Raw genomic sequence first — 22,413 nt, forward strand, 5'->3', positions numbered from 1 at the left:
TTCATCCATCCCTTCATTCATCTTACTTGCTGCTTCATTTAGCTGCCACGAGCAAATAAATAGGCTGATTTGGTGTAAACATGTTAGCAATGTTAGCTTGTTGTTAGCTTACAATGCTAGCATAGAGGCTAACATCTCCGTCAAACAAGTACACAAGTGTTGACGATACTGCAGAGACAGACACCGTCTAATAACACAGAAACAAACTAACGGCAGCTTTCACAGTCATAAGCAGCATCGGCATGAAAGTTATCTGTGTCACAACATCCACAATAAAGACGAAGATTACCTGCTCAACAGAAACGCCGCTGTATCAGCATCGCTGGACAGTGGTCTGGCTAGTTCTGGCTGCATGGCACACACACTTCATATAGCAATCCATGACGGTGTTTTTTTTGTTTCATAAATTGGTCTGATTGGATTTGTACTCATTCAAGGATAGTGTGATGAAGAGCTGAAAGACTTGTATGTTTCTGTGGCACAAAAAAAGGAATAAATAACAAAAAGAAAAAACATAGGCATCGGCCATCGGCCAAGTTGTTATGTTAAACATCGGTATCGGTATCGGCCCAGAATTTCACAATCGGTGCATCCCTAAATAACATCGTTTGGCCATTTCAAAAGCTGGCCTCAAAGCTGGTGCTCTTCCTGGGGCCATGTTTTTCCCTCATTAAAGTTGTTAGGTTCTCTGTTAAAGTGAAACTCTCGCCAAAAAGCAACCGAGGCTTTATTTATGATTGGGTATGAGTCAAACCTTCACGTACAAGCACACTCATGACCAAAGAGGCACTTTTAAGATTTACCGTAGTTTCGTTTTGGGGCAAGCTCATTTTGAACGGGAGTACATAGGGCATACCACGACGGCATCAAAATGTCTATTTTTAGACCACTAAGAAGGCTCCACACATCATGAAACTTTACTGGTAGCATCACCAGGGTCTCTACTCATGACACGAGCAGTAAGAACATTGTTTGTGTACACAAAGTGTGTGAAAAAGACGGTTTTGAACTACTTACGCTTAGCTACTGGGACTCCGGCGCGCCGCCGTCATTCCAGGCAAAAAGTGTCAATCTCCGAGTGCGGCCATCATGACGGAGAGTAACGGTGGGACGCTCCTCGGGCTTATTTCCAGATGAATTCGCGGATAATTCGTTGTTCTGTCGTTAGTCAAAAGCAACAACATGGACGTCAGTGTTGCTTTTGACTAACATGATGGCCGCACTCGGAGATCGACACTTTTTGCCTGGAATGGCGGCGGCGCGCCGGAGTCCCAGTAGCTAAGCGTAAGTAGTTCAAAACCGTCTTTTTCACACACTTTGTGTACACAAACAATGTTCTTACTGCTCGTGTCATGAGTAGAGACCCTGGTGATGCTACCAGTAAAGTTTCATGATGTGTGGAGCCTTCTTAGTGGTCTAAAAATAGACATTTTGATGCCGTCGTGGTATGCCCTATGTACTCCCGTTCAAAATGAGCTTGCCCCAAAACGAAACTACGGTAAATCTTAAAAGTGCCTCTTTGGTCATGAGTGTGCTTGTACGTGAAGGTTTGACTCATACCCAATCATAAATAAAGCCTCGGTTGCTTTTTGGCGAGAGTTTCACTTTAAGTTCTCCTGCTCCAATACATCCTCCTTCCTCCTCCTTTGCACTATGAGCCCACTTTGTTTGCACTTTTGCACCACCTTGCACTTTAATGCACATGTCCATATTTATGGGGACTTGTTTTTATACTGTTTATCTGTGTATCTTTTATATATACTGTTTTTATTTTTCTACTGTCCAACTGCCATGTGGAGCTGCTAAACGTATTTTCACAGTAAATGTTGGTGACAATGTTGACAGTGAAAATAGAGGATTCTATTCTATTCTATTCTATTCTATACTCTATTATAACAAGTTTAAATCTGACATTTTGTCAAACAGGAACGTTTGCTTTTCACTTTGCCAACAAATCCTTTGCCATTGTCTTGTCAGTTTCTGCTAACTCTCTCCATGCTAAAAGTTAAATGTGACTGGAGTAGATGCCTCCAGCAGCTTGTGATCGTGGCATCCATTGTCCATTTTATATAGTAAAACATCAGTTTTACAAGTACTGTGATTAGCACAAGCCAGACCACCGTGTAACACTGGGAACACCAACTTCCTTGAAAAGCCCCTTGCAAGGTTTAAATATAATAATAAGTATTTATAAGGAAAAAAATATTTGCATCGTTAAAAACTAATGTGCATACAGATTTATACTTCTGTTTGCATTTTTATTTTGTCAAATATGAAAAAAATATGAGCAGAAGTGCAGCCAGGTGTCTGGCAAAAGTACAAATGTATTTCACTTGTTAGTTCAGTGCAAAGTTTCAATAAGTTATTTAAGAACAATGAAAAAAAGATTTGCATTAATTGTTAAAAACTAATCATATAAAAATGTATTCAAAGTGCTGTTTGCATTTTAGTGTTAATAATGGAAATAAAAGCTACATTTTCAGAAATATTGCCTCTCTTGTAGTGTTTGAACGCTGTTGCCTCAAGCTAATTTGAGTTTGAGAGCCCTGGTCTAATAGTAATCCGTAGAAATCAGGTTCTCAGACATTACTCTACTTTGATCCTGAAGATATTTTTTCAAAATTTGCCTGAATCCAGCAGAGTGAGACTGGAGACAGTGGGTCATGCTGTGTAAAACTGATATATCAGTGTAAACCCAGACAACAACCTACAGTTTCAAATTGCACTGTGTAATTCTGTTGGATTGACAAGGCAAAGCACAGCAGCAAATTCCTCTTGTGCTGCCTAATTTTGTAAAATGCCGTGCAGTGCTTCATCAGACAGTCAACGTAATTCACTCTATACAAAATCTTTAAAGGAGGGAGGTCTGCTGGTGAATAGAAATGGGCATCGTGGGTGTGGACGTACCTGTTTACAGGTTTAAAGGTTTACACAAATTTGACTCTCTTCTGGCCTCAGAAAAATCTGTTTCCATCTCAATTGAGATCTGAGGAAAAGGAGGGAGATAGCAAGTGAGCAGATGATCAACAGGCCCATGGACACTTATTCACACACACACACACACACACACACAGAGCACAGACAGAGGGAGAGAGTAAGCACGTAGGTGGTAGAGGTGAGTGTTATATTGTGTTATGTCAGATTAGCTGCCAGAGGCTTCTTTTGATGCCAACACACTCCACTCTATCTGTCTCTGGGTAGTGGAGAGTTTGCGTGTGTGTCATGTGCAGTTGCCCACTTAATTTGTGTACCTAGCCTGAGTGATTATAGATGCTATTCAAGTTTCCAAAAATATACTGCTAGTGCTCGGTATGCTTGACACAGCCCTGTGAGTGTACATGCAACCACACACGTGAGTATAAGAAATACAATATACAGTATCATCACATCACACATCACATTTCTCTCTATACTGATTGTGACCCAGGTAGGCACAGTTTTTATAATATTTTTTTCTGTTTTCCTTTTTATCACCTATTCTTTCCTTTATGTTTCTTTCTGTTTCTAACTTTTTCATATTTCTAATCTGTTGTGATTCGCCATTCCTTTTCTCTTCTTGCATTGTCTTCCCTCCCTTTCTTCACTATCCTCTTATCCCCCTCATTTTATTCCTCTCATTTCCTATTTTGTATAATCTTCTTTTTTATCGTGGACCCTGTATTAACCTCCCTGTTCCTCTCTCTCTTTATTTTCCTTTCCCTCTTGTTCTCTCACAGCCATGCACCTGTTCGGTCTAAACTGGCAGCTTCAGGAGAGTGAGGGATATGGAGCATTTGAAAATGGAGGAGGGGGAAGAGATACAACTCCCAATACCTTTATGGTGTCCACAGACAATGGTAAGTTCATACACACATACACACTAAGTTGATGTTTGAATTTACCTTTGCCACTCAGCCTAACAATCAGTGGATGTGTCCAATAAGGTCGTTGGGTTATCCACCTGGGCTTTGTGTAGCAAGGTTCTCCCAGACCCCAGATCCTTAAAATTACTAAAGAACCTCTGTAGTATCACAAGCAATAACAGTACAATACACATTAAATGGGAAGAAAAGAAAAAAAATTAAAGCACTGATGTAGTGCTCTTGATTTAAATGGCTTCCCCTCACAAGGACACACTCTCGCTCTCTGTCACACATGCACAATAAATAGTTTCATAACTGTTGTTTCTTATTTAAAAACTTTCCAATCCTAAAAACGGGTGGACAGAGAAATATTTTTCAATATCACGTACAGGGTGAAAACAGATACATTGGCACCACATAGAAAGTTATTTTACATAAACATGTCCCATTAGACCCAAATGTCCCTTGCCAAACGCTTCTCTAGGTCCAAGAAAGGCATTACATTGCGTAATCAAGAGGTACTAGACGGTGGTGTTTGCTGTTTCCATAGGAGGAGGATTATTCTCCGAGCTATCAGTGAGATAAACAAAATTATATGTGCCTGTTTCACCGAAACATGAGTGCCTTCTCTAGGAATGCCAAATATGGTGATCATTGGAGATGGCGTGATTGTTAGCCCCAGTACGTCAGAGACAATTTCAACCAATTTATTCCAATAATCAGCCATTTTTGGGCATAGCCAAAACAATCTGAGTAAGATTACAGAGTGATTGTGAGCATCTTTCACAAGAAACGGTAATATCAGGGTATATCTTTGACAACCTGGATTTGCTGTAATGTACCATGTGGAGTACCTTAAACTGAATAAGCTGGAGTTTTGCACAGGACGAGCAAGCATGTATTTCTTTTAATGCCTGCTCCCATAACAAGTCTGAAAGGGTGACTCCTAACTCTGTTTCCCATTCAGTCTTTATTTTAGGGAGCACAGATGGTGTGTCTGGGGTTAACAGGTCATATAAGAAAAAAAAATACGATGCCTGTTCATTGTGTGTTCATCAGTGGCATGAGATGATCAATTCCAGTGGCTAGTGGGGCATTTGGGAATGAAGGTGTATTAGACTGGGCAAAGTGTCGAATTTGAAAGTATCAGAAAAGGTCTGACTGTTGTAGATTATACCTAGTACACAGATAGGCAAAGCTGGCAAAAATGCCTTCATGGTATAGGTCACCTAATATGTGCAGGCCCTGTCTGTTCCAGAAAGAAAATCTAGAGTCTATTTTAGCCGGTTTGAATATGTCGTTATTACAAATTGGTGTAGCCAGGGGGAGTGTGTTCCAGTTGAAGTGATTTTTAATTTGCTGCCAGATTTTTAGTGTGGATATGATTACTGGACTGGAGCTATACTCGTTTGCTTTAGGTAGTTTGCCACAGCACACTAGGGCTTTTAAGGAGCTGGAATGGGAGAAATGTGATTCGAGCTGGCACCAGTGAGTGTCTGGATGGTAGGCCCAATATGCGATCTTGTGCATATTGGCTGCCCAGTAGTTGCGTTGTAGATTTGGAAGACCCATTCCACCCCGATTTATGTCGTTGTAGTAATAATTTGGTAAATCTTGGTGGTTTACCTTCCCATACAAAAGCGGAAATCACTGAGTCAATCTTACGGAAGAAGGATTTAGGAAGGAAAAGGGGTAGACATTGAAACAGATATGTTCATTTTGATGCATTGTATCCTTCCTGCTAAAGTGAGAAGCAAGCTATTCCACCTCTGGAGGTCTTCTTTTACTTTTGTTGTCAAGACAGTGAAGTTGATATCGTGCAATTTGCTAATACCTGTAGTTACATTACGCTATCGAAAGCACCATGTCGAAGCGCAACGAGAAGTGCTCTGTTTTTGGTTATAAAAATCAACATAAGTGCCTATATCCTGTCCCAGCTACAGAAGAGACAGTGGTTGCGTTTCATTTTTAACGACAACGTGCCGGCTACGGTTCTTGTGTGTGTTTGTGTGTGCTAACTACTTCACATCGGACTGCTTCAGTAACGAGGGTCAGTACAAAGCTGGCTTTGCCTCAACACTGACCCTCGTAAAAGGATCAGTCCCAACCATACGGGACCCAGCAACTGCACCCGAGCCACAGGTGAGTGTCGCCACGGTTTGATAGTATTTACAGTTGCCTACGAGTATGGTGAAGTCAGCTTGAAATTGGCTAACTAGTTAGCTCCGCTTTGGTCTGCTATGCAATGGCGTTTGAAGCGAGTTTAATGTCAATAATATTACGAGGGAGCTTGGTTGTCACAGTAAAAAGTCTGGAAACGTGCAGACTGGAGACAGAGACTATACGAACAGTGTCCAAGAGTTTGGAGACTGTGTTGGAGACAAACACAGCTTTCGCTAGCTGTTTTTAGACGTTACCGGTTGCAGGTCAGTGGGGGATGGGAGCCGGGTGGTTGTGTTGGGGAGTCCTGCTGCAGCCGCAGAGTCTGTATTTTTCTGAGCCTCTCCTTCTGGGTCCGATTCTGGGTCAAACTGGTGTGGTTGAACGACAGCATCTCGCAAGCCATAGTGATACATCCACCGTAAACATTAGCACATGCTACTGCTAGCGTGAACGGCATCCTCTCCCTGAGAGGGGCGTGTAACAGGACGGAGCTCATTAGCATTAAAGGTGCAGGCACAGAAACAGCCTGCTCTCAGTAGAGCTCACTTGAGCCACTTTTGACAGCTGACGGGTGGGTTTGGGGCAATACATTTCCAATACAGTGTTGTTGGACATCTGACAGCTGTGTGAAATTGATGAAAAACAGTATAATATGGGACCTTTAAGGAGAGAGATAGGCCGGTAAGAGGGGCATTTGTCAGGATCTTTATCCTTTATCAGTATTAGTGATAGAGACGCCTAAGTAAGGGTGGGGGGTAACTTAATTAAATTAAGTTTTGCAAGGAATAATTAAACATGTCTAAAATTAAGGGGGTTAGTTGTTCTAAGAATTAAAAAATTCAACTAGGAAGCCATCTGGCCCCGGTGATTTGCCGCTTTGTAGCGACTTGATGGCTTATGTGATTTCCGCTATCTGCAACAGGGCCTCCAAGCTATTTGTATGTTCAGTGGGTATTTTAGGAATGTCAACCTCTGAGAAAAAAATATGCAGTGCAGAGGGGTCTTTTGGTTGTTCTGAACTATAGAGTTTGGAGTAAAAGGAAGCAAAGATGTCACTGATTCCAGATGGGTCAGTGTGAGCTGTTCTGTATTTGGGATATCATCTGTGATGCTAGTCTGCTCTAAAGCTGGCTTGCTTCCCAGAAAACGCCCTGCTTTATTTCTTTGTTCATAAATCATGCCTCGCGATTTCAATAGCAATTTCTCTGCCTTGCTGGTTGAGAGAAGATTGAACTCTGTCTGTAACTCAATTTTCTTCTTAAACAACTCTGGGGATGGTAAAAGGGCATAGCGTTTGTCCAGGTCAGATATAGATTTTAGTAGTTCAGTTGGCCGCATTTTCTGTACATTTTTAATATGTGCGGTGTAAGAGATGATCTTCCCCCGCAAATAGACCTTAAGGGTCTCCCATAGTAGGCTAGGGCTGACACCTTCAGTTCTATTAGTTTCAAGAAAATAGGTAATTGATTCACTAACAACTGTACAAAATTCAGGGTCTGATAGGAGAGTGGGATCTAGTCTCCAACTCCAAAATTCCTTAGGCTGATTTTTGAAGGTGAAGTTGATGCTGACAGGAGAGTGATCTGAATTAACCCTGGCCAGATATTCAACCGGGGTGACTGATGGAAGAAGGCTCTTATCAATGAAAAAATAGTGCGTCTATGGGAGAAAAAGGAGAATTGTTTGTCGATTGGATTTAAAGCTCTCCAGGGGTCAATACAGCCAGATTGGTTCATGAAAGGATAGTAAAGTCTGAGCCATTTTAGAGCGTGCTGTAGTTTTTGGATTTGACTTACGGAGTTGAGGGTCTATCACTTAATTAATATCTCCCCTAAATATTAAATAATGAGAATGCAATTTTGGTATCAAGGATAAGATTTTCTTCATGAAAGTTTCATCATCAAAGTTTGGGGCATATACGTTCACTAGAGCAACTGGAAATTGACAAAGTGTGCCAATTACAATGACCATTTGTGTCATAAACAGCTTCGGTAAAATTAAAAACAACATTTTTCTTAAAGAGAATTGCTACACCTCTTGTTTTAGTGTTGAATTTAGAATGAAACGTTTGGCTAATCCACGGCCTGCTAAGTCTGTGATGGTCTGTGACACACAAGTGCGTTTCCTGCAAGAAAACAATGTCAGCCTTACGATCCTTAATATGGGAGAAGATCCTCGCCCTTGTGAAAGGTCCTTTAAGACCATCTACATTCCACGATATAAATCTAATTGGGCGTATATTTGTTTTTGTTAGTAGCCATAATAACTACCTGAGAGGAAATTTGACACCACTCTGCCTGTAGACCTCTTTACACTTAAAGGTGACAGTGACAGCAATAACAGCAAAGAAGAACAAATGATAAACAAAAAACAAGTAAACAAAAGCAAACAAACAGAAAAACCCACACATATAGAATTTAGAATATAAAAAACAGCGACAGCCAGACCACCCAACCACCCACCCAATGTCTGCTCATCCATCCCATCTCAGCCTATTGTGGAGAGGGCTACCTATTGTCGTCATGAACCACCTAAATTAGCAAGATTAGTAGAAGCAGTGACATGAGCAGGGGAACTGTAGTCATCTGCTCTGAGACCCTGGAGATCTGGCCAAAACAGTAGAAAGCAGTCAACAGTTTAACATAGCCAGATGTTACTAAATAGGCCTACAACATGTCCAGAGCTAAGCAGAAGCTCACTTGCCTCTGTAGTGGCAGAAAAACATTATTTAACTTAGAGATGTGTATATTAGAGACTGAAGTCTTAGTGTGTACCGCTGAGTTAGCCACTTACACTAAATGAAAAAGTAGAGAGAAATTATGACAGGCAGCTGTATCAAGCTTTGAATGTTACCAGTAACTGCAGTTAGTTCTCACCATAAATGGATTGATTTCAGTCCCATTTATTGTCCAGCCAGGTGTTGGTTGAAAAACTTCTCAGCGTCCTCTGCGGTGTGAAATCGGAGCTCCCTCTGCTGGTGAGTGAAGCAAAGGACAGCGTGATGGCGAAGGGAAAACGTATTGCCTCTATGGTAGAGCCTTGATTTGACTGGATTGAAAGTAGCCATCTTTTTAGCAAGAGCATTATTCAGATCAGGAAAGAGAAAGATCCTGTGCCCCTGGTAGGTGAGTGGTCCTTTCTTCCTCGCGATCGTCAGTACGAGCTCTCTCTGTTGAAAGCGAAGACAGCGGATGATGATCAGCCGTGGTCTCTCTCCATCTGTCGGCTTTGCCCTCAGCATACGGTGCGCTCTGTCCAGCTCCAGCAGCATCCTGAAAGAGTCGTCCTGCAGCAGGTCGACTAGAAAATGTGACATAAACGCAGAGACTGCTCCACCTTCGCAGCCCTCTGGGAGCCCGACTACATGTAGATTATTGCAGCGGGAGTGATTTTCGTGGTCATCGGTCTTTTCGGTCAGCTCTTTATTCTCTTGCTGTAGTTTTTCCACCTGTTTCAAGCTTGTCAGTATATCACTGTGATCTGTGAGCGCCTCCTCCATCTCGGTAAAACGGGGTTCATAGATGTCAAGTTTTTTTACGGAGTGCGTCCAGGGATTGGTTAATGGGTGCGAGGGAAGCTCGCTTTTTGGAGGAAATGGCCGCGCAGGTCTTCTCCAACTCGGACTGAAGTGCAGAAATAGACACGACCTCCGTCTCGGTGGTAGGTTCATCCAGCTGTTAGCTAGCATGCTAGCTCCAGTCGCAGATTTACCTTTTTGAGAGGTTGTTTTGTTTCTTCCCGACATAGTTGAGACTATAACTGCCCTAATGTTTGTTCACTTCAGTGTGGCTGCAAATTGCAACACTTGGTGGTATACTTTTGGACAAATATTTAACTATATGTTCAGAGCGGTTACACCCCGCCTTTCCGAAACCTCGCTGTTCCGAAAATATACTTACATTCTTCGTAATGGCGTGGTTTCCCATTTTTTCTAAAGACCCCGCTATTCCGAAAAGGCTATTGGGGAACCCCTGACCCTAACCCTAACCCTAACCCTATTGGGAAGTAATTGGAACTTGAAAGTCGGATTCGGAACAGCGGTGTTTGGGAGTGGGGGTGTTTCGGAATGGAGGGGTTTCGCAATGGAGGTGTTTCGGAATGAAAGGCCGTTCCCCTTCAGGGCCACTCTCTGCACGTCCGTCCTAGTCAGTCGCCATACCGGAAGTCGACCATACGATTTTCTAATGAGGGAACCTAACACCACATAATAAAGACACCTTATCAAAATATGAGTTATCTGCTGCTAATCCATTTGATATCTGAACAAAAGTATTCAGGCCCCCTAGTGCTTATCAGTATTATGTGTGTTCTCATACTCTCATTAGTAGTAGCAAATCAGTTTTGTAGTATATGGTGGTGTGCAGCTGGTTTGTTTGTAATATTTAATATAAATTGTTTCTACTTTATGATAACAATTATTTTCTAAATTCATGTTTTGGGTGCCCCAGTGGCCTTGGGGGCCGTTGTGCAGTGTGTCCTGCATCATTGGCACTAGTCTACACTTTTTATTGGCTTTTATAATGAAAGTCAGTGCAGAAGAAGAGAAACGGAAAAAGAAAGAAAAAGCCCCTTGAGCCCGTCGCTGTAGTATTCATGATTTCAGCCATTCAGTGGGGATTCTCCTTATTTTCATATTCTCTATTAGAAGTAACTATATTAGCGAGAGTGGTGTAAAAAACACTGCTTTATCACTACAACGGTTTGTATATCTGCAGTCCTGAGTCTTCCAGTTTCCCTTTTTGAATAACAAATCCACACTATCTGGTGGTATGGAGAGATAATACCTCTCACACAGATGCAGAATATTTGAGCTGGTTGTCCATTAGCTGTAGTCCTGCATTGTGTTTGAGGGTAGCCTTTTTGGCAGAGACACAGACAACATGAGGCGTCAGCCTTTGGTGCTGCTGGTTTTCGATGTTGGTTTGGTGTGTCTGGGCCTTTAATTAACTAACTAGATCAATACCAGTAAGGCCTCATATTATAAAGTATATGCTATTCAGTAAGTATATGGACAGAGAGAGACATGGTACAGTATATTTTACTGAGGTTAGTTCCAGACTCTAACTAGCAACGCGCCAAAACATGATGTACATGATTGTTTGTTTGTGAGAGGGCTGAATAGATACCTGACAAAAGTTGTTGCACTTTAATAAAGACTCAGTTTGCTGGTTGAAGTTGACCTCGTCCTGCCAATCAAGCAGGAATTTATTAACTCATACACAAGTCTCCTCCTTTGAAATTCTTTTCAGAACTCATAGAGGCATAGAGTGTGACCTATGAGAGTTCCGCCAAACAAGCTGGCTAACTTCTGCTTTACAACCCAGCTAACTTGAATAGGGATAAAATAATTTAATCGTGCCACTCTCCTAGATTTTCCAAATTTTATTGGACCGAATGGCTGACAGTAAACATGTCATTTCATGGGGGTTGCAAGGCTCAAAAACAATTATCCACCATTTTACAGACACGTCTTTCACAATGTTAGCTAATGGGAAAAAGTACTTTTGGGCCCCAGTCCATCACATGATGACATAATTACAGGGTTTGGCCACTAAGAAAACTGGCTTCAAGTCCTGGTGCTCCTCCTAGGGGCTGAATCTCATCGATGAGGTCAGCCATCTTCTTTGCAGAGGAAGTTCCGGTCAAGCAAACCGCGTTAAATCCTCCTCCTCTTCTTAGTTGGTTTAATTGGTAGATTAAAAACCACACCGCCGTCCACTTTATCGGAGTATATAACATCATGCTATTCACTGACGGGTGGGCTGTCTTGAGTGAAGGAGAACGGGACGCGCAGCTTCAAAAATAGAAAATGTTATGATATTGTGACGGACCACCACAAATAAATGATTGTGTGGGAAACACTGAAGTAAATTGCTGATGCCATAGCTGATGCATTTTTTTGGGGGGGGACATGTAGGTAAATGTTACCTGTTAACATTTTGCTCTGATGAATGGGCTGTTTTCTGCTCTCTCATTAGCAGCGCCAGAGCTGCTTAGTGGCCAGTGTGAGCTTAAATATGTGGAGCCATATAAAATGAAAGCAGGTCAGCTTTCTCAAGAGATAAATGATGCTTTATCAAAAAAGTGAAAGGACTCTGAACAAGAAAGCTAGACCCTACGCGTCAGACTGAATTGACTGAAATTAAGATTTGGTTCTCAGTTTTGGTCCGCAACTGCCTTTGCAGATGTAAGTAACAAAACAGTCTGTTTCTGCCATGACATATGTGTGTGTGTGTGTGTGTGTGTGTGCGTGTATGTGCAAAGCAAGACCTTCCTTGGATCAGACACTGAGGCAGGATTTCAAAGCCTGGTACGTCTCAGTGCCGGTCATAGCCGTGAAGGCATTATGCCTTAAGCATTTCACTAAGATGTGTAAAGGTATACACTGAAGTGATGACATTTATATCCAAAAGGGCCCAGGTCAACATCACAGTGACATCATAATGTTCTACAAAGGCACTTTTCTTGTCATTTCTCAACACCATATCTCGAGAACTGAAAAGAGGATTGTGTTCAAATGCTGAATTAGTAACACTAATCTTGGGTGTCCACCCTCAAGCTGTTGTGATTGTTATTGGGTTCAACATGTGGTTGAAGCATCCACGTTTCAGAATTTGTAGCATCTTCATGTTCTTTCAGAATGAGCTTTATTAACCAAACATGAACAAAAATGGAAGACATTCAAGGAATTTGGATGTTTTTGTTTTTCTCAATGAACTTAACACTAACAGACATTCAGCAGTAGACACCACAAGCTCATTGGTTTTGCTGATATTGAGCTTCAAGGTGAGTGTCGTTGCAAGATGTGATGAAGTTCTCTATCAGTTCTCTGTACTCCTCTGTAAAAATAGTCCCTAAATGAAGACAGCATGTTGCTCACTGGAAATTATTTGCTTGACTCATATATGCCAATACAACGAGAACTTTCATGTCTTTTTAAATTCCATTAGTCTTCACTATATATGAGTCTGGATAGACATAGATGTAAACTACAACATGACTGGTGCACAGAGGCATCAACTGTGAAGTGATAACAATAGTTCACTGTGAAATGTGTTAACTGTTGGCCCAAAGGGTCTCAGGATATCACACAAGCCAGGTTGTGAAGTGTGATACCACTAATTTCCTTTCTGATACCAAATAAAACCCAGCCGCTGCTATCAAGAAATGCAAAGCTCCATCATCAATGTCAACTCTCTGTTAGCGGCGGCTTCTGCATTTATAGTTCACATACTCACTATGACAAAAGGAAGAGAAGTAGATCCTATCAACTAGCTATATTTTAGGCTAAATCCTGTTGATTCCAACGTTACTTTCTTTGAGTCCCTTGTTGACACCACAAGAAAGAATCGATATTCCATATTGTTGTGTTAAAATGTGTGCATGTGCATTTGATAAAATGCATCTTTTTTTGTTTTCATGAGAACTGAAAAAAACTATTAAAGGATAACTACCATTTTTTACAACCTGGACCATATTTCTAACAAAATATATTATCATTTACTCACCCAGATAACTTTGGTGTCATCTGGAGTCGTTCGGACGAAATTAGATCCAGTGTAGCGCCGCTATATCCATATAATGCGAGTGACGGGGCACCGAAACACAGCCTCTATATAACGCATTATCTGCCACAAAACTAGTTCATTTCACCAATATTTTGTTACGATACGCTAGTGCTATTCCCCTCTGAGTCCGGGCTCGTCTGTTATCAACATCCGGGGTCAAACTAGCAGTAGCAGCTACAGGTAAACAAGCTGGCTGTCGCGGGTGCGCGCGCAGCTCAGAGATGACATCTTCCAGGTCAGAGGTAGTAGGTCAACCTACAGACCCCGGATGTTGATAACAGACGAGCCCGGACTCAGAGGGGAATAGCACGAGCGTATCATAACAAAATATTAGTGAAATGAATTAGTTTCGTGGCAGATAATGCTCATAGAGGCTGCGCTTCGGTGCCCGGATCACTCGCATTATAGTGATATACGCGGCGCTCCACTGGATCTAATTTTGTCCGAACGACGCTAAATGACACCAAAGTTATCTGGGTGAGTAAAGCATCGTATTTTATGCTAGAAATAAGGTCCAGGTTGTAAAAAACGGTAGTTATCCTTTACGTTAGGCTCAGCCTTAGTTCCTCAGAAAATGTTGTTATGTAAAACATCACTGACCACGTTGTAGAAATATTGTTAAATGGATGAAAAGAAGTAACTTTTTTTACATTCCCCCAACTCTTTCTGCAGGTAAAATGTTCCTTGTAGAGAACAACACTATAGACACAGGAGAGGTGGACGTGGGCAGACGAGCCATACAAGATGTACCACCAGGTTCGTGACATGCACATGTGTACATGTATAAGCCTGTCTGATCATTTCACTTTGCCAAACTGTGAACAAAAGGCCTAAAATTTCTCACACAACAAAACATTCTCACCAAAGCATTGTATACTCAGTTGCCATTTTCTTCAGTATAGAGAGCTAAAGCGCTAAATATAAGAACTAAATCCATGAAGGTTAACACGTTCAGTTTTTGCTGAAACAGTTTTAAAGAAGTGTATAATAAACTGTATGATCAATTTGGAGGCTGCAGGTTGTGGTGCAACTGTTTGTAACTTTTGTCAACCCCCTTTTTTATCAGTGAAGGTAGGTTAAAAGACAACAACATCAACTGTGTTGAATGTGTTACTTGAATGTGGGGCTACCACAGACATAAAAAAATACACTTTTGTGTAGTAGTTAGTACATAATTTAATAACCATCAGTTATGGTCAGTGGGAATGCGTAGTTAACATGAAGCAATATGTGGCAATGTGAGTGTTGGAAGTATGTAAAATCAATGCCTTTTTTAAATTTCATTGTGTGAGAGTGAGGATTTCTATACTAAAAAATAGAAGGGACAATTCTGAAAATAAATCAAGGAGTGTTTTAATATTTAAATCACTGATTTTGACTGCTGCTTGTTATTGTTTTTCTTTATCCAAGGTGTGTTTTGGAGGTCCCAGCTCTATATTGACCAACCTCAGTTTTTGAAATTCAACATCTCTGTCCAGAAAGATGCTCTTGTTGGGGTGTATGGACGCAAAGGCCTGCCGCCATCACACACACAGGTTGGTGTAGCAAACAGGCATCAGTTTATGTTATTCTAATGGCAATTTTGATATCGTTCTCATGTCAGATAAAGTGTCTGGGCATGTCACAGCAGCAAAAGGTCTGTCTGAGTAATATTTCCATATCACAAAATTCTGAATTGAATGCCATCATATTAATGTTTCTGTATGCACAGTTTGAACACATAGATAAAATAAGTTGAACTGAGCATAAAATGTTGTGAAAGAGCCACTTTCAAATTGTTAGGGAGATTCTTCTTTTATCAGATCCTAGTACAACAAACCTCATACCAACACAGAAATAATCAGTATACACAGTATATACAGTGTGTGTGCATTCTCTCTCTCTCTCTCTCTCTCTCTCTCTCTCAATCCAATTCAATTCAATTCAATATGCTTTATTGGCATGAATGTAACAGAGACAGTGTTGCCAAAGTGGTGTGTGTGTGTGTGTGTGTGTGTGTGTGTGTGTGTGTGTGTGTGTGTGTGTGTGTGCGTGCGTGCATGTGTGTGTGTGTGTGTGTGCGTGCGTGCATGTGTGTGTGTGTGTGTGTGCGTGCGTGCATGTGTGTGTTATGGCGTTAGAATCGTGTCATATTGCGTGCGCACGTATCAACTGAACGTCTCACACGCGCCTGTGCAGCAAGTGCAGCGCCTGACGTGTAATGTGGTTTCCTCATTGACTTATAATGGTCCCCCGTTCACACGCACGTTCACGCGTGATGACTGCTGCACACCGGTAATCACACGACGTGTAGTGACGAAGTGGACGAGTGGATAGTGCCACGGTTACTCAGCCAAAGCAGACTGTCGTGTGGAATTGACGTCTGAACCCTTTGCAACACATACGCCGTCAGTGTAGGTCGTCGTTGAGAAGTACGTCGCCACATGTACGCCGTCGTGACTCTAATGTACTGCGATCTTTAAATGCTTGATGGCGCTGTTGAATTGTTTGTATTTCAATGTCAGCAATAAAGTTAATGAGAAAAAAATTGAGTGTCATTTATTGAACCAAAGATACTGTATTTACCATCTTTGATTGAATTTAGTCTATACGTTCAGCCACAAGGTGCAAATTGCTTCAAATATATATCAAATTATGTTTTAAAAAAATCTAAATTATTTTCATTTTCTTTCACACAGACATTAAGTTGAGTTTATTAATCCGACTGTTGCTAATAGAACAGATACATTTTCTTATACCTAATGCAAATTAGTGAAAACATGCATTAATGGATAACAAATAGGCTAGAATAAAACACACTTCTCATCTGAGGCATGAAATTAATTTTATTTATTCCAACATGCTATTTAAATTGGTATCTGTTTTTGTGACATTAAAAACTTCACCATGACAATAATTAAAAAAAAAAACAATAAAAAAAAAAAGAAAAAAAGGAAGAGGCCATAATCACAGCGACATAAACATAAAATAATGACCGACCGAATTTTGCGATGGACTGGACAACCCTGAGGTATGAATGTCCGTCATAAGATCCATTTGCAACGGTGCCTCACATAACCTCAAAACAGATTGTGGTGACAAAACAAAAGTGTTTTAACAGCAGGAGCTTGAAAGAGAAACAGGGGTAGTTGCTGAGGAGAGGGATGGTGGGAAAGGAGATTGAAAAAGCCCATTTAACAAAATAAATAAATAAATAAAAATAATAATAAAAAGTGTAAAGTCAATTTTGTTTATCAGATAAGATTGTTTGAAAAATAAGTCCTGAACAAGAAATGCATCTGAAACTAAAACACTGCAAACACACATCATTAACAAGGTGTACCAGTCTTTAAACATTTTTTTTTTTCTGCTGTACAATTGAACATCTTAACATGGGACTCACTGTAGAAGCCAGAGTACATTAGTGTTACAACAGTTTCTGGTATTTCACTGTTGATATCTCTGAATCTTCAATCGCAACATGTTCTTTTCTTCTTTTTTCTTATATTGAAAAATATTTATATATACAGAACACAGAGCAATAGATCAGCACACAAATAGAACATGGTATGCACACAGTATGCACATTAAACACAATGGATAACTGATATTCACAGAGTAATGTAACTTTTGGTATTGCTCATACACATTTTCAGCAGTAATGCACATTCACGTGACAAAAAGTGATGTAACCATCAGTATTGCCCAGTGCCCACAAAGTGAAAGGATTCATTTTAACATTCACTACATCTATGGTCACTATCTTATTCGCATGGCACTGAATGAAGTCAGCCAAAGCTGCATAGTCTGGACAGTAATAGATCTCAGGCTGACTTCCCTGTACGTACATCAAAAGAAAAAAACATAGGGAGGATAGACTAATACACGTATTCATTTTCTAAACCAATAGACAATAGGCTTAAATCTGTTACTTTTTGTTTTTGAATGTTACACAGTCTACCCACAATACCTTTGTGGACTATCAGTTGATCACGATTGACTTATTGGGTACCCTCGGAGCAGACCTATCTTTCCATTGATGAATCTGCTCGGGGCTTCATGTCTCAGAGGCCTGTACATCTTTGGGTCCCTCTGTAGAAAGGAAAAAAAAGTTTTAATAGGTTAATTAATGTTTTCCTTTAAAAATGCTCAATGACAACAAGATAATAATAACAATAATAAAAAAAATTAAAGTTGCAATTCGCGATGGGGAACAGGCCGTGCAGTATGCTATATATAAAACACTGAAGGTCCTGGGGATGTTTAATTTGCTATTTTGCAGAAAGGAACAGATGGATGGCTGAATAGTATGCTACATAAAAAAAAAAGATTGTTAGCCTACATTGATTACTAACTCAACAACAGTAGGCTACATTTGCAAGCACCTCATACACTAAAAACATTATACCCACATGAACAATTTTAAGTGCATTGTTGCCAGTTGTTGAATATTCACAAATAGCCTACAAATTGATGATAACTGTGCAAGGATTACACTCCGTGTAGGCTAATAGTCATACACAAGGATGAAAAATATTACCTTGTGGTCAATTATGCTTAGCTTTATTGATTAACTTTACTGTTTCAATTTTAGGTCCTAATTGAAAAATTTCATGTCTTGGAAAATGTTGTCTTCATTGCTGACTAAATAAACAACAGCGTACATGGGGCGACGTACTTAGACGATGTGTGTTTCACACGTCTTTGGTGACGACGTGAGTTTCACACGTCTTCGGTGACGACGTACCTAGTTCAGACGTCCAGAGCAGGCGTAAATGCTGTTGGTAATCCTAACATACGCCGTTGTCACGTCGCCGTCGTCACACGGTCTTTCAGTGCACTCGCCGTGACGTCGCCGTGTCCCATTCACTCCCATTCAAAAATCCACACGGTCTGACGGCGACGGGAGGGGAGGTTGCTCCTTCTCCTTCTCCTGGTAATCCTTGGTTGGCACTATCCACTCACCATATAACATTCATGCATTTTTTTGCAAACGCACGCTTGAACATGATTGAACATTTTTGTCACGTGCTCACACGTACGCGGAAATGACGTGTGCAAACTATGTCACGCATAACAAGAAGCTGCGTGCGTATGAAGCAGCGTGTGCACGTCTGTCTGTCACTGTTTGACAAATGTTGTTACGCGTTCACACACACGTGCGGTCGCAGATTCTGATGCGCGACCTGAAGTTGATCTGCACCGTGCGCACCACTCCGCGTACACGAACGCCTCGCGTAGTTGTTCTGTGTTCCATTTTCATCCAGTAGATGGTGCAATCGATCCAATACGAGATACAGACATAGGCTTCTGCATGACATGATTCATTTGTTCAATGAAGACAGAGAAAGAGTTCTGTTGCTGTTTCTTTTACTTTGCTTTCTCACATAAGACACAAAATCAATGACAAACATTTGTAAGTTAACCACGCCCCCCGCAGGTAATCAGTTCATTGAGAACTGCTGGGACCGCTGGAGAGGTGCGCTAGGTTTGTGCACCTGAATAGCTGCAACACACTCCCGGCCGATGAGAGTCTAATTGTATATATATTATTAGATGTAGCCTAATTGGGAAAACACGGGCAGAAACTTAGTGACCTTGATACTGTTTTTTTTTTTGTTTTTTTGTTAGTTGTTCACGTTCCCGTGACGGACATGCAGTGCTTAGCAGGCAGGCACTTCTCGGCATAACAAGTCTGAAGCCTAATTTTGTATTTACTTCAATATCAGCCATTTTTAAAGAAAATATTTGACTGAATAAATTATGGTAAAGCTCACTAGGCAAGACAAGTTTATTTGTATAGTACATTTCAACAACAAGGCAATTCAAAGTGCATTACATAAACTATACAGCAAGTAAAAGCAATAGGCATCATAAAAAATACATTAATCACATTAATGTAACTACAATTAAGTATATGGGATAGGAGACAGATATAAAAACTAAACAAGACAGATAAAACAGAATAAAAGTTACAGTGCAGTGTGAGAAGAAGGCTCAGATTTGATTTAATCAAAGGCAGCAGCAAACAGAAACGTCTTCATCCCTGATTTAAGGAAACTTAACAACATAACACGGAGGCGCCCGTTGTTGGTGATGGTCGGCTATCGGCCAACGGCTCCAGCGCTTCACTTGGACTGTTTTTCCTTTCCTTTACGGTCCTGACAACTGCTGCTGTCAGGGGCAGGAGGCTAACGTTACACAGTTGAGCCTGAGAGGAGAGGCCCAGATTGAATGTTTTGATAACAAACTGCAACAAGCAATACTCCAGACTCTACTTTTAAACTTACACAACACAAATGACCTATGTATTTATAAAGTATTAACCATCTTTCCCAGTCACCTTTCTTCTTCTCCTCCTCCTTCTCCTTCTTCTTCTTTTTCTTTTGAAATTCTGGCAGGCAATGTATGGCTCACTCCTGCCTCCCCTGGTTGACTACAATTCAATAAAATGAAAAGGCCAACTACGTGAGGCGTTCATGTACGCGGACTGGTGATGCAGATCAACTTCCAGTTGCGTAGCATCAGAAACTGCGACCGCATGTGTGTGAACGCGTAACATCATTTGTCAAACAGTGACAGACAGACGTGCACACGCTGCTTCATACGTACGCAGCTTCTTGTTACGCGCGAAATACAATCTGCACGTAACAACGCACGCATGCATAACAAAGTAATCATGCATGCACACACACGTTGCTTTGTGTCTCTCTGGTTGTTTTGACATCGATTTAACGTCATAATGTGTGTGTGTGTGTGTGTGTGTGTGTTCGTGTGTGTGTGTGTGCGTGTGCGTATGTGTTAAAATAGAATGAACATGAATAACCACATATGATGCAACTGTAAATGTTTCTGTTTGTGATTAAGATGTAATGAGTTAACATTGGGGCTAGATAAAAAGGAGGATTACTAAGATACATATTTCTCTACCAAACTTAATGGCAAGCCGTTAAGATGGATGGACTTTGGACTGAGCAGCATTGCCACGGGCTAGGCTACAAAAAAACGAGCATATACAGTGCTAATCACCACTAAACTTGAACGAAAATGGTGGCTAGGAGTAGATTTTTACAGTTAGAGTATTTTTTTGCCGAATGTTCCTTTAGCGAAAAATATATCTTCCATGATGTCTGAATTGTTGTGTATTTTTGTCTTCCAGTATGATTTTGTAGAGCTACTAGATGGCAGTCGCCTCATTTCCAAAGACAAACGAGCGCTCAGTGACACGGATACGGAATATACACACCCAGCTGGTTTGCATGAGGAGGACTCTGGGGGAGGAGCCAGGCACACTCGCTCGGTGAACTTACACGAGGCTGGCTTCATCCAGTACCTAGACACAGGAATCTGGCATCTGGCGTTTTACAATGATGGACGCAGCACAGAGCAAGTATCGTACAATACCATTATCATAGGTGAGACACAGCAATATGTTTGGAATAGCGTTTCCTCTATGTCTTGGAATCATTGGTTAGTAGGCTACTGTAAGCATGAGTAAGTGCACTTCTGCAGTTCATAAAATCCATACTTACAGTAAGTAATGTTAACCCACCAGTTAAATTTATATGATACCAGCCTGTAGTTCAAGGAAATCAATTGAAAACTACATATTTTTTATGATGCCAAACAGTGTTGGTGTTCTTGGTGTTAAATATACTGCCAAATTATATTTATTATTTGTCAACAGTACGCAATGTTAATGAATTTTAATCTTGCAAGCATAACGTTAGCTTTCTAGCTAACAGCTGAGCCATAAGGTTCTCTGAGCTAAGCGGACTAGTATTTCTCCCGTTTCTAAGTCAAATCTGAGGTTTGTCATATTTACTTGAGTACAGAACAATGTCTCCATTGCATAAGAACCCCATAAGGTTCATAAGGTTCATCTCCCTGATCCCCTGAGGGTTTGGCTACCAGCTGGATCAATCATTACAATCCCATAAGATTGTAATGATTGATCCAGCTGGTAGCCAAACCCTCAGGGGATCAGGGAGGCCAGGGAAACAGTTATAGGTTGTTTTTTTCAAAAATTATTTTTCATTAGCAAGTGACCGGGGCGCATGGCGTCTGTCCGACTTCCCATTTGTCCGACTTCCCATTTCTCCGACCATACATTTCTAAATTTTTGCGTCCATTAGTCCGACTCTCTATTTCTCCGACTACCCAAAATTTCGACTTCCCATTTCTCCGACCATACATTTCTATAATTTTTCGTCCATTAGTCCGACCTCCCATTTCCCCGACTTAAGTATGCCCGGTGTTACGACTCCCAGTAATTACGACAGTGTATTAGACCGACTAATCCGGCCCAGAAGCAGGATAGACTGAGATATCAACTTAATCTCCTGTATTTTGACGGCGCCACAGTGTAGTCAAAAGCGCGTGGGTCCTGCTCCTGTTCCTTTTATTTTTTAAGACATGTGCACAGATGTGATACAGTCAGTGAAAGCTTAATTAATAAACACAAAGTCTCGGCATCCGAAGGAGGAGATGCCTTGAACGGGAAGCAGACCGTGGTGGATTTCAATCACACACTCCAACCGCAAATGTTGCAACTTTAGAAAATGTTATCCAGGAAAAAAAAAGACTTACTAACACGGACCAAAACGGTTCCATAATACGCACAAAAATCCAAAAGAAACTAAAGTTAAAAAAAAAAAAAATCTCTGCATGACATATTGTTCAGTGAAATCCACAGACAAGACGGCTGCACAAGTGGGGCGTCAGTTTATTTTGAAAAGTGCTGGGGACAATAACCATATACTGGAGTTTGTTTTGAGGGGTGCTGGGTAGGCTACAGTTATGTTCCGTTAGTTTTGACTTTTGTTAACACTAGAGGTGACCCCGAATCATACACCGCGGAA

General features: G+C 41.0%; 1 protein-coding gene across 7 annotated transcripts in view; it reads left to right on the forward strand.

Annotated features, from left to right (window-relative positions):
* tenm3 (teneurin transmembrane protein 3) overlaps nucleotides 1–22,413 on the forward strand; it is a 454,093-nt gene that overhangs the window by 268,255 nt on the left and 163,425 nt on the right. For all 7 annotated transcript variants that reach the window (XM_084378327.1, XM_084378328.1, XM_084378329.1 and 4 more), the window contains 4 exons: nucleotides 3,717–3,836; nucleotides 14,246–14,329; nucleotides 14,984–15,108; nucleotides 20,712–20,967. In XM_084378327.1, coding sequence (XP_084234453.1) covers nucleotides 3,717–3,836; nucleotides 14,246–14,329; nucleotides 14,984–15,108; nucleotides 20,712–20,967 — 585 coding nt within the window. The remainder of the gene's footprint in view (nucleotides 1–3,716; nucleotides 3,837–14,245; nucleotides 14,330–14,983; nucleotides 15,109–20,711; nucleotides 20,968–22,413) is intronic.

This window comes from Pagrus pagrus (genome assembly GCF_965226575.1).
Source record: "Pagrus pagrus genome assembly, chromosome: 2".
Classification (NCBI taxonomy): domain Eukaryota; kingdom Metazoa; phylum Chordata; class Actinopteri; order Spariformes; family Sparidae; genus Pagrus; species Pagrus pagrus.